Below are 13,900 nucleotides of genomic sequence, written 5' to 3'. Positions count from 1 at the left end.
CATTATGATTGTAACAGTTGTTTTGTGTGATGGTTTATCAGTAGTTAAAGCAATAGTTTTAAAGTCTTTGAATTCCAAATGAAATCTATGCTAGCTTAGCTTTCAGACCGTTTCATTCCCCCACAGCACAGTTCTGCAACTTTATGCTTGTGCTTTACTTGCATATTGATTCTGCAACAGTGTAGTATTGGTCTCCCAGACTGTAAATTTACTTTAGGGCGTTGAGGAAGTGCGAGGGGCATGGCATGTAAATACTGACGGGAGCTGCAAATACACAGTACTGCACTCCACAACGGGCTCCAATGATCCCGTCCTGCCTCTGTAACACGTGTTACTACCTCTGACGCTGGCACAGAGGTTTTCACACTGTACTGTCGTGGTATAAAAAGGAAAGGCAGAATGCATGGTCTTACATATCATGACTTGAATTCATCTGAATTGGCAAAACGTTTGTTATGAGCCTGATTCAGACTGCCTTTTCAATGAGCTGCAATCAATATGATTCGGTATAGCTTAGTTTCAGCACTTTATCGGAAAAAGCCGTTTGAAAGGGGTTACTGTCGAAGAATAATTTACTTGACATTTTGTGTTTTGGGGGGTTAATTGGTCCTCCATCAGTGCATTGGCTCAAATACTTGCACAATGAAGATGATGCACTTCTTTAGAGTGTGTCCAACATGGTGGTCTCCAGAGACATGGTTAGATAGAAAGATCTCCTGCTAAAAGAAGAAGTACTTACTTTATGGGGATTTAACACCATACATGCCACACCTGATTAAAAGGGTTCCTTCTTTGCTTTTCCATACAGTATATATAAGAAAACACTCTTCAGTGTGAACACAGTTTCAATGTTCTTCGCCATAGGAAAGTTTGAGTCACTCTGTGTTTTTTCCTGCTTCTCAGACACTTCGTCCGTCTGTCTCTTCTCCCACAAGATTTGATATTTGGCAGATGCTGCGTCTCATGTGCAGCTCTGCCATTGGAAATTCTTTTAATTCAATAAACAGACACAGAACAGAGGAATAGTATTTCTCTACCGTGTCTCCCTTTGTGGACACAAGTCAAATCCAAATCAATCAATTTCAATAAATTTTTAATCAGAATTGTTATTGACCAATGTATCAAATGACACTTTAAAATAAGTGTGAAAGGGTTCACTCATTTAGTCCTGAAGAAAGTTGTCCAATCAGACTGAAAGCTGTTTGTTTGCACTTACTGACACTGTGTCCTCCTTTCTAGACCTTATTTAAGTCTTATTTTACAGCATACATGGGCACATTGTGTCGTGGATTGTGTGATTCATTTCATCATATTTGTCTACAAAGTTCCCAGAACTTTGCCCAAATGCTGCATCGGCTTTTACTTTAGCAGGATAAGCTTTTGAGGAGACTTGTTACAGCCATGCTCTGGAAAAAAAAAAAAACATCCAAATGACAGTAATAACTTGTTTGTGAGCTTCCAATCTTGCACCTGGCTGCCACATTTTAATCGAGTCCAGACCTCACTCTTCTAGCTGCTATTGGTGGAGGGATACACGCCCACTACCCAGAAGTTGACACCCAGTAACGACCAAAACACAGAAAATTAGGAAATTACAGTCAGATGGCAGAATCTCTGCATATACTACACAATCACATGCAATCTAACAGAGCTAAATGAATGTGTCAATGTCCCATGTGTTCAACTTTCAGAGTGTTCGGATTCATAAATGACATGAAGAGGAGAGTGAGGAAAAGAACATTTCTTAAAAACGTCAATATTAGCTTTTCTTATAAATGCTGATAAATAACAAACTTTGATTCCCTGCCCAGCTGAACATCAAGCTCACCACTATATCACATTAGTACTGCTCAACTAGCGCTGCATGCATACTCAGGCCTTTCACTTCAACTGGCTTGCTGTAAGAAACCGTCTGAGAGAAAAGGAGCTCTGGGAGGATGACCTAGTTTGAGTTTCAGACATCAGCAGACTGTCCAGCTCAGATCGACTTCTCTCTGGAGACGATGAATGACACAACCCTTTTTTTAAAAATCAGATAAAGATGCTTCTAATGGTTTATTTCTAGCTTCTTGCTCATTTTGAAAGAACATTCAATTAATCAAGATTTTTTTGGATGAAATCACAATATTTTAGAAAACCCTTATTGGTTCATACGGTGAGATGAATTTTTTAACAGTTGATAATGATCAATAATAAGCACATTTCACAACGTGTTAAATGTTCCATATTTTATGCACTTTGCACCTTCACACACCACAAGCATACCATCAGCTCATGACACCTGAGGTCATTCCTGAGGGGCACGCTCCAAAACAATAGCTTTTCCATTATTTCCTTGCTTCACAGAGGAGCGCCAAAATGACAAACCAAAATGAGATTGACGGTTGAATATGTAAAACAGTCACATTGCATCCTTCAGTGCTCAAAAAGATTCAATTTGCAGGTAAAATGTGTGTGTGTGTGTGTGTGTGTGTGTGTGTGTGTGTGTGTGTGTGTGTGTGTGTGTGTGTGTGTGTGTGGGGTGGGGGGGAGGGAGGGGGCTGGCGGGGGAATCCCATTGTAGATGCAGAGATTACGTCGCCTTCATGACATCATCCCCTCCAGCCTGCAAGCATGACATCATCCTCTTGGTATGTCATCCCCCACACTGTTTTTTTGTTTTTTTTTCCTCAAGTGAAAAATCAAATCAATTATTCATTTAAAGCTTCCACACTCGACACAGCAGGCTGAAAAGAGTCAGCTCATGAGGTGAACTCATACTGCAGTGATGACACTGTCGCTGTGCTGTCAGATCACCTCATAAGCACTGATGACAGGGGAACAATAACAGAGCTGATACAACACGAAGATGTTCTAAAAGCAACATGATGCAGAAGCATTTGAACCTCAATAAAAGTGCAATTGAACCATCCTGCTGGACAGATTTTTAAAAGCTAAATGGATAATAGACAATAGTAGGGAGAAAAAAAAACACTATATGATGTATGATGATTGTTGTCATTCGCTCACAGTCTGCTAACACCAAGAGAAAATAAACAAAATACAGTAGGTACATTTCTCATTATTATTAGTATTATCATTATTTTTTAAAGCACTGCAACATCATCACATGAAGACTTCAAATGTTAAGGATGATGTCATTACTGGTTCGGCTTGGGGTGATGTCATTGAAGGGAATGATGTCATCTCCACATTTTGAATGCACACAGTGGGCAGGGCTTTGTTTCCCCTGGACACGCTCTCTCCACGCTGCAGACTGATCAGTGAAGCAAAACCTTTTGACCTGAATGTACACACCACCTCATTCTACGAAGATGTATATTTCACAGACATCTATCACTTTATTGCGCTGCTTGATAGGAATGAGAGGAATTTTCAGAGCCAGGACTAATAGACAGGAAGGTGGAAAAGGTGCATTAGAGATCACAGTTTCCAGAAATAACCTTGGAACTTTTCTTGAATTGCTCCCTGGGGTCAAATACAGATTTTTGAATTGCATTGAATTATTTTCTTTGGCAGCCTGTTAGTGTATTTGAGTCTTCCTGCAGCCTCCAAAGTATGACACGGAGTAATGCACCGAACAAGACTGCTTGTTTTTACAATATCAGAAATAGCTCTAATCGAATAGTTTATTTAAGATATGTTTTCAAGCATGTCTTTTTATATTCGTGAACAGATAATTTATTAATGGATGATCAGCAAGGGCCTGTTTGATCACTTATAAGGTTTGCCTATTACAGGAAGCAGCTGGCACTAAATTGTGTTCATAAAAAAACGTAGCTGGAATTGAACTTAGCATAAACTGAAACGTTAAAATGTGAAAGCAGAAAATAATCATCCCTATTCTTTCTGCTGTCTTAGCTGAAGTTAAGGCTCGAAAGGGATTTTGGATGAGTGTGAGATGCTGCAGCTGCCCAGCCGTCACTTCAGCGTTCAATGGCGGGCAAACACCAGGCTGCTGACTATAACGGGCCAATCTATCACTATAAAGATCAACGGGCTGTAAAATCGAAGTGATGCGCCACCATCATGACGCAGATCAAGGAAAGCCATTTACAAATGAATCTCCTCCTTTGCATAGACAAATATATGCAAGCACACGATGACGCATCCGTTCTACGTCATATAGTTTGATCGTGACTTCAGGCAGTATATCACTCTGTTGTTCACACAGACAATCTGCACCTCCACACTCAGAGAGAAAATTTATTGGCTTAATCAGGCTTTCCCTGCTCTTCACCTAACCTTGCTGGAGCCTCAACCTTCGCATAATTTCAAGTTTTTCTCAATGCTGCATGGATTTTGGATGATAATGTGTTTTTTTGTTTTTTTTTGCTTTGACATTATAAGAAGACAATTCAGCAGACAAAACACTGCAAGCTGGTGCCTCTCAGAACAGGGACAACAAATCCTAGCATGAAAGAACACTTCAAAAGCACATGCTCAATTCAGCAGTTGTAATATGGCACAAATGGACTGACAGCAGATGTGTCCTCCTCAGAGTCAACATTGACATTATACCGTACTGGCTTATCCAACTACTGAGGAGCATTTTCTCAATGTTCCTTTGACATTTTGCCTTTTTTGCTCAGCTGGATACTTTTTGTTTTGGAATTAAAAAGGGTTGAAGTAAGAGAAGAGTTAAGCAGTAGTTTCATACTGGCACTGTGCTGGGGCTGTATGAACCATGTTCAAATAGTGTGGCTGTTTTCCTCCAATGTAACAGAGTCAGGACATCAGTGTTTCAGATCAAGAGACCTACAGTATTTGAAAACACCACAAAGAAATATCCACTTCCACGCTATATGGGCATGTAAAGATATAATGTTGAGGACCAATTGGAGACATGAATGGACACCAGGAAGCGTCATGAGATTCTTTTTTTTAAGGTTTTGTTAAACCTGGCCTGTCGTGTAAATATAAAAAAAAATACCAGGCTACATCACCAGAACACCAACATCATTCACTATTCACACTTCTATGAGGAGTTCCCTGACACAGACATACTTTCCATTCAAATAATACCTTATTGACTTAACGGTCTGCTTGCAAATGGAAAATGATGTTGACTTAATGTTGGGGCCAAGGATTCCACATCTGGATGAAGACTTTTTCCAGGGCTGAAACAAGGGGTTATTAAGAAGAATGTTGTAAAAAGTGTGAGCACAAGATGCATGAGATCCTGCCCGACAGTTTTTTAAAAGTCTGTTTGTCCACTTTATCCACTGCAGTCTATTGGCTAAGTTTTTATTTGTAAACAGAAGATATGTAAATTACACATCTAATATAATAATAAATCCATGCGGGCAATAAGATACTAAACGCTTATTGTGTTAGCAAAATATAACCGTTTTTTTTAATTATTATTCATGACACATTATTGAAATGTCTGAAGTTTTCCCTCAGGTGAAGGAGCTTTCAATGTCGAATGTGAATGTAAATGAAGTTCATAACCACTGAATATGAAAATGAAAAAAATATGAGATTTAACTGATTCAACAGAATCATCTGTGTAAACACCACTTCTGGTATTATCCTATTGTATACCTCATGAATGAGACAGATTCATGTGTTCAGCTACAGACTCTTTTGGGGGAAATAAACTTCTTGAGAAAAACAAGTCAACAGGGATTTGAATGTTTTATACAACTAAGACTTTAGAATTAAACTATCATAGGTAAACACTTGGAAAAATTATACTTACTTAAATCTGATTTATACAGAATTTGCCCATTCCACTGGTTTTTCCTCCTCTAAACGTCATGAATAGATTATAGAAGAAAAAGAAACATACAGTAGGTTGGAATATTTCTTTTCTTACATTTGTGTAGTATGTTAAATATTATTTAGTAAACTAGTCATGTAGCTTCACCACCAACCAACAAAAAATACAACTTTAGCTGGCAACCGCCTGCTATAATGTTTGCCTAAGTCTAAAAACATAAAATAGAAACCAGATAGTCAGATTTCTTTGGGCATATATATTAAGGCTATTTAACATTTATATTCAAAACCATACATATTTAATGAATAGCCTAACCACTTGGATCTTTAAAGCAACACAAACCAAAAGTAGCCTTTCTGATGTTTTCAAATAACTGTACCGAAGCATAAAATAGAAACATTTGGAATTGGATGCTGACGTAAACTTTAAGTTACGAAAGTTAAAGTATGGTACGGAGTACTTTTTCTCCCCTCTGCAATTATCTTCGATGATATTGCCAAATAATGATTAGTCTTTTTGAGGTAGGCTAGATGCTCTTAACAGACGAAGTTGCAGTTTTCCGGAGGGGTACCTGAACGCATCTCAGTGTGCTCTGCGCTTTTGTGCATGTATGAGCCTCTCCCTCCTCTCTCCCATACTTCTGTCTCAACCATAGACATATCTACTCCAGCCTTTAGTGTCCTGCACACTGACTGAGGTCTCGGCTATAGGAAACAGCAGTGGCGTGAGTGTATTTGTTAAATTCTATCTAACAAGCCGGACTGAAACATGGACGGGGTACTCTGACTCTGGATTTCAATTTACCTGAACAAACTCCTGAAGCGGACACAAGGAGAAACCTGAACACGGAGGAAATACCAAAGTGTGATGTAAGGAGACACTCTCAATATTATAAAATGTAACTATTAGGCTTTGCCCTCGACATCCACTTTATTCGTGTTTTTTATAGTTTATTGTAACCTTACAGTATTTCACACAGAAGTGGGGAATTACTCACCTGTGTCAAGCTGGCAGCCTGAATGCTTTCCCACATCTTAAAGTGCTGTAGCCTACATGTTGCGTTTTCAGGCATATATTTTACTTTTCGTTGTGAACTTCTCGTTCTAAAATGCAATGAGTTTATCTTTCTGTTTTATTGTCGTGTTTATGGTGCAATATTCATATAGTGAGAGTTGTGAGAAATAGTCCTCCTCCTCTGCTGGCTGTGGTGGAGGGAGACAAGCCCCGGCGCGCGCGCGCAGGCAGGCAGGCAGGCAGGCAGGCAGGCAGTGAGTCAGAGCTGGATGAATAGCTGGAGGCAGAGCTTCCCTAACATGTCGGAAAAATAGTTTCACGTTATTGTTTTTATTTGTCGGAGTGTTTCCAAAGACTATGAAGAGGAAGCAGTAACTTAGATTGCAGCCAGACATTCATAACTCCTTATTCTCTCTGTCAGTGCTGTGAAGCTCAGAGAGCATCAGTACAATTCACCTGTCAGACCTGGTCTTTGTTACAGCATAAAACTAAACTAAAACATGTGTAGCATCTGAATCAGTGTGATATAGAACCTGTTGCTCAATGATGCTGCAGTGATTGAATTTTCTGTAAACCCCCCCCCCCCCCCAAAAACAAACAAACAAACAAACCCAAAAACAACCTTTTTCTCAGGTATGTAATACTACAGCAGCATTTTGATATACTTTTAGGTTGTTGTTTTTTTTGTATCTCCATGTTATGCTACGTTTAGCATACAGTATATTGCTCTACATATGATTTGAAAAGATTTTGTTTTAAGTTTATCTTGACATTTTTATCATTCATGCAAATGTTAAAAACAAAACGTAAACAAACCTGTAATATCGGTAATTCATTTCTTTACTGTACACTGTAATTCATTACACACAAAAATACATCAGTCTGATCAAAAAATAGCTCCAACTTGACTCTAAAATCTTTCTATGTCATGAGTACTTTGTTTTTCATTTCTTTTTCGTTTTTAATGCTGGACACATAGACAGCATTATTTACAGTCTATGACTTGTACGTGTGACATCATACAGTGGTCTTTTACTTTAACTGAAGTTTAGAGCTGCGGTGAGTAATCAACCAGAAGAAAATGAATCATCCAAAATTCTGATTTTAGATATGTTGTGACTTTTTGAAAGTGGAAAACATTGTGAAGCATTTGAAAAAGCATCACAATAAACTAAGCTTCTTCATGTTGAGTCATTGGGTTGGATCTGGTAGATAAAAAAAGCAACTGGAAAAAGGCACTTTGGGTGTGGGAAATTGTTTTTTTTTTTTAATTTAAGCAACTTCTTGATATTGTATAAATCAGATGGTTTGTGTAAAGATAAATGACACGGCAGGCTGAATCTGGTGAAGTTCTAAATCCTGACCTCTCTCTCAGACTACAACAATGCATATAAAAGAGCCATACATTGAAGGTGATGTATCTGTGTTTACTGGTAATGCTGGTTATGTTCCTAAATTCTGTGGGATGATAGTTGATACTGTGACTGTTATCTTATTAAGAAGTGAATGGATTATACATTTGTGGGTTGTGATGATTCTGAGCAGGATTACTTGCAGGCAGTGTTGACTTTTTTGAGAAATGTATTTTGGTTATTAGCATGAAATGCACTTTGATGAGTCAGCGATTGAATTCAGGGGAAATATCTCGTTATCCATGAATAGTTTCCCAAGAGACTGATCAGAAACCCCATTAAAGATGTTGATATGATATGATTCATATGTAATCTGAAAAGAGATATCCTCCACATCGCTCCGTCACAGTCCTTATCAAAGCCTTTGGATGGGATTGGGTTGAGGCCAAATCTTTTCGAGCAAAAATACTCGTAGCTTGTTGCATTTGACTGTCTGATATACAAATAGTAATTGGCTTGATCTTTTACTCCAGCCTGAGGCTTTTAAGGGGCTCTTCATTGATTTCCTTGAAACGGCTAGAAGAAAACTGCATTACATGTCTGGAATGTGGATTATAAACTTGTCCTATCCCTATTTTAACAGCATGAAATATGTAGTTAAATCAATATATTTTCATATATTGATTTAACAAAATCAGATGGAATAAAACACCCAAATGAAGCTGAAACGATTACTCTGAAACTGATTCAAAGTGTTTCATCTTTTGTAAAAAAATCAACGGCAACTACCGAGCCGCATTAAGGTCAAACACAGTGCTGTGGTTCATGTCTGTGTTCCAGTTTAACATGGAAACAACTCTGCTTGTCAGTGTGAAAACACAGAGGCTACATGACAGGTCAGTGCCCTGTTGTTGTGGTCTAAAGGTGTTGACAGCTGCATGAGGACAGATGTGTTTGAATACATGAGAGTGAATTTCCTGCTCTGCGTCCTGAGATAGACAATTTAAGGTTTTCAAGGTGGATTGTTCACCCTGTGTGTGTTTGTTTCCTGTGGAAAACAAACTATTACAGATTTTTCTGAACATTGAGAAGATTTTGGAGATGTTTACCGATGGGTTTTCAGATTATCCTCTTTTCGGAAACACCGTCAACACTGTTCCTGGCATGGACTCTCTGGAACGCACTTGAGCTTGTTTTCCTCGGCATGCTTTTTGTCTCATCTACCTTATCATTAAATTAATAGATGTGCTCGCCAGCTTGTGGAGGGCTACACTATATTAATTTATTGCTTCTCTGCTCTGGGTTTTGCACCAGAACAAGCAGCAGAGAGCTTTATAATGAAGAGATCTGTCCGTCAAAACTGAAGCAAAACCCATTCATTAAAAACAAGAGAAACGGTCAGACAAAAGTGTTAAGAAATGAACAATAGGTTGGATTTTTAGAGTTTGCTGAGCTGCTTCATATGAAAAAAAAAAGTAGGGAAATGTTTCAGACATATTTTGATGATATTCCAGAGAAAAGTGAAGAAGTGATTTCACTGCATGAACACTTCCTTATGCTGAGACGGAGAATTAGCTTTTCTCATGAATGAACAGCAGCTGTGCAGTTTTGAATTGGTGCCGGTTTCAGAAGGAGAGGATGCTGCTCTCAGAGAGGAAGATCTGCCTACTTCCTCAGCTGTTTTGTATGCCACGAGTACAAAGGATTACCTCTTCTGTCCTTCTTGTTCTGCCTCCGCTAAAGAATTTAAAGCGGTGGTCCTTAATGTGAAATCACCTTTCTTTATTCCAATCACGACACAGGTCCTCGTCTTGCTGGAGGAAGAAATGATGTACCTGTTTCAAGCCCTCGTTGGGTTACAACCTCTAAAAAGCTTCTCTCTCTGTCCTCCTCAGTGAGATTCAACCCCGGCGACCAGGCCATGCACACACAATGACTATTAAGATGTAAGTACTGCTGCATGTCGGCGAATAACTGAAGCAACATGACTTGATGTAGTTGCAGGCTTTGCAAGCACGGAAGTTTAGGTCGCTCTCTGTTGGTTGTATCCACTTCAAACAGATGAAGGATGTTGTCCCGCATCCTAACACACAGAAAATGCATTTACATCGTCTGATCTCAAAGGACAGATTGAAGGAGATTCTCAGGGTTTGTTACTTCTTCATCATGAGCATTCGTAAGCAAATGTTCAATTAGATGAGTCCTTGCTTCATAATCAGATAAAAGACAGACATTTAACTGTGAGAGTGGAGTTCTGCTTTTTGCAGCTGTAAAATTTTGTCCGAGTTTAGGAGGATTTCAGGGGCAGGATTTAATGAGAAAATGGCTTCATCATTGCAGAGTCAAAGCTTAATAATGGAAGCAGGTGATAACAGCACAACAAATAAGGCTTCGGTGATTTGCAGGTGGAAAAGTGTCCGAGCATCTTTAAATCCTGGGTTTCAATGTGTGACAACATTTTTGACTTTTTATATTCACGTTACTTCAGAGGCATCTCCACTGTCTGTCTGAGTAACAGGTTCTGCAGGAGTGCAGACTCATTTCTTGGCCAACGTTTGATCGAATAGTTTAAAGTGAAATCTTCAACTGCATGGATTTGCAAGTGGGATGCCGACACAGTAAGAGCGGCTTATTTACTTCACATGCCTGCCTATTACTTTATTACACCTTCTCCCAACTGATGTTCTTTGGAGGGGAATAATGATATTCGAGTGTTCAAGCAAATAATTGAGAGTAAACAGAGTTTGATGAATGACTTTAATAAGGAAAGGTCCAGCTTCAGCCACAACCAAGTATCAGTGCAATTTCAAACTCGACCAAACCTACATGGAAAAAAGAGACTTTATCCAAACTGTGAGCTTTTTGGGATCGTTATGTACGTATCTTACAGAAAAGATGTAACACCAAGTTCCACTTTAATGTAACTAACAGTGTCAGATAACAATGAAGTAGAGAACATAATAGGTAAAGATGGTATCAGGGTCAGTTAATGACAATTAAATTACATATCTGAGATCGGACTTGTGGCGCTGATCCACGCCATCAATGGAAAAAGATCAGTGGGCCCTTTAAACACTCTCACAGTCTCACTTTGAATACATTCAGAATGAACTGCAAGTGACTACATCTAGTCAGCAAGTCATTCACACGAGATGGAGCAGCTCCTTCTATGTGATAGAAAGCACAATTCTTTCACTTCAGTTTGAAAAGTTTAATGTGAAAACTCCGATTCAGAGAAGTGCAATGGAGCTGGTTTCACTGAGGTTCATGAGCTCAAAGACTAGAGGCAGATGCTGCTGGATGAAGGAGGCAGGTGCCTGAGCAGAAGTAGACGCTACAAGTTGTGGTTAAAGTGAACTGCTAACCCAGCGTCGTGTGTCACAACAACGCAGCGAAGACTTTCTGCCAGATGAGTCATTAACTGAAGGAAGAAGTTGGTTCTCCAGTTCCTCCACTACTTACTGTATTACTGTGTGAAAATTCAGTGTCTGCCACTGCTACGCCTCCCACTGATGTCTCATCACACCAATTCTTTTGTCGTCATAGTCGGAGAAAGTAATTCATTCTTTATTGTCATTAACCATGGACTGGTGCATCATGCCGAGCCTGCAGAACGTGCTCCTGTTTCCAGCTAAGTCATACTGAGGATCCTCTAAAACACTGATTATCACAGTTCTCCACTTCTGTCCTCATATTTATTGTTTCCTTTAAGCATCACAAATGGAAGTGCAGTACATTGATCACCCAGACCAAAAAAAAGAAGAAAATAAAATAATGAAATGATTCAACTTTTGAAGTATGCACATCAAAATAAACGGATAAATAGGATAATTATGTATATATGGGGGTGTGACAAAATATTGCTGAAGGAATACGTTGTCGTCCTGACGTGTGATACAACAGTTAAGTCCCTGTGTGAGTACCTCCTGACTCCTCGGTGCTCATGACATGAATGAGAGTCAGGTGGATAGAAGAGAATTGACCAAATAAGAGGTTGACAGCAGAACAGAAGAAGAAGAGAAGAGTGGCTTAATGTCGGACAGCAGTGAAAGGAAGTTAAAGGAGGAAGGGCGTTAAAAGGTGAAGCTGACCCCAAATTGTTGTGAATAAGTACATTAAGCTTTTTAGTGACATTTCTTATTCTTCAGTTCATCAGACGTCATAAAGTATCGATATGATCGTGTTGCTATATATTGATTACTTCAGACTCACTGTATTGCAGCATTATCGTAATATTGCGACATGTTTCTTATCGAGATTTCCACCCAATATTATACAGTATGTACTGTTAATACACATACAGACTCACAAGTATCAACATACTATCATGAGGAACAAACATGTACCCACTTGAATGTTGTTGAAATTGTCAGTACTATAAGCCAACTGCTGTACGACTTTCCTTGATTTCTGTCACTCCAGTTTTATACAGTGTTTTGTTCCTTCTCACGATTCCTATCTGTGTTCGCTTGACCTTTATGCAGCTGCACTCTCATGTTTTCCTTCTCACTTCTCACCCTCTCCATCACTCATCCCCTTTCTCTCTATTTCTCTGCAGGGTTTGGTGCGTGATGTTGACAGTCCTGATGCATATTTCCCTGCTGGCCCACAGTGAGTCCTACGTCCAACACAACTGTTGTAACATGAACTTTACGTTCTTGCAATATTGCACAATGTGAGGCAAAGGTTTTGGTCCTGGAAGATAGATTCTGAAAATATTATTACAGCTGAAACTGACAGGATAGGAAGGTGCAATTGAAAACAAGATTTTCACTCCAGCATGTGGACGATACTCATCAAATCAAGGAACCTTACACATCTATTACAAGTAGGAGTGTAAGGTTCAGCTTGTACGTGACATTTCTTCTTTGATGTATGAGTCTACTTAATCTTCAGACACACAGTACACAGCAGCCTTATACCTGTGTTGACACTAGAGTCCTAAAGATACATTGTGCTACACCCACAGATTTCCCTTGTGCAGCTCCTGTGATGATTTCCACAAGAATGAAAACCACTATTCTCTCCTTTGACATTACGAGTACATCATACACTGTATCATGACTTTCACCTGCGCTGAATCAAAAGTACAACTTGCTTGAACTCTCAAGGCTCTTACTGTGGCTCTCAATGGGAGAAATAACTAGAGACTAGACTCAAAATAAAAACTACTTAAACTTAAATGAAAAGGTGAGGGTGTTGTAAAAACTAATGTACCAGAATGATTGTCACTTAAACCTAGTCTATATCATCCTGCAGTATAATCATGATTAATCTCTTACGAAGCATTTATTGGGAAAGTTGGACTGAAACGCATGCATTCTTCAAAGGCCAGTTGTTTTTGGTTCACTGTACGTTCAGTTTTTCTTGTCCTTGTGTCAAACCTGGTTTTACTTTGCTGTCTCTCTTTGAGCTGGTGTTCAGTGTTCAGAGTCCGATGAAGTTCCCCCTCTCCGCTCAGATGTCTTCGACCTCCCGTGGCAGGATGAGCTGTGCTGTGACTCACCTGTAGCCCACCTCAACGTGGAGGGAGAGGACACACACGCACTGGAGTCGAACCGCTCTGAATCAATCCTCCCTCATGATCCCCGCTGCAACTTCAGGAGCTCGACAACTGGATCCCAACCTCATGGGACCTCTGCCGGTAAGAGTTTCAATAACACTTGAATTTACACATTTTTTAAGCCACTGTGTGACTATTTGCAAGATAACATTCAAGAGATTCAAGTGTCGTCCTGAACACTGGCTGTAACAGGGGGGCTGTGTGATGACTCCAGCTCATTAGATCACACAGCAGGTTTAGTGCAAC

General features: G+C 39.4%; 1 protein-coding gene across 2 annotated transcripts in view; it reads left to right on the top strand.

Annotated features, from left to right (window-relative positions):
- lepr (leptin receptor) overlaps positions 1-13,900 on the top strand; it is a 38,851-nt gene that overhangs the window by 7,506 nt on the left and 17,445 nt on the right. The window contains exons 2-4 of one of the 2 annotated variants that reach the window (XM_079350016.1): positions 9,987-10,037; positions 12,650-12,702; positions 13,505-13,735. In XM_079350016.1, the coding sequence (XP_079206142.1) occupies positions 10,024-10,037; positions 12,650-12,702; positions 13,505-13,735 (298 nt within the window). In that variant the 5' untranslated portion in view covers positions 9,987-10,023. Of the gene's footprint in view, positions 1-9,986; positions 10,038-12,649; positions 12,706-13,504; positions 13,736-13,900 lie in introns of both variants that reach the window. The other variant, XM_079350017.1, reaches the window with a different exon arrangement.

This window comes from Symphodus melops (assembly GCF_947650265.1).
Source record: "Symphodus melops genome assembly, chromosome: 8".
Taxonomy (NCBI): domain Eukaryota; kingdom Metazoa; phylum Chordata; class Actinopteri; order Labriformes; family Labridae; genus Symphodus; species Symphodus melops.
The sequence above is the reverse complement of the archived record's forward strand: the minus strand, read 5'-3'. Positions and strand labels throughout refer to the sequence as shown.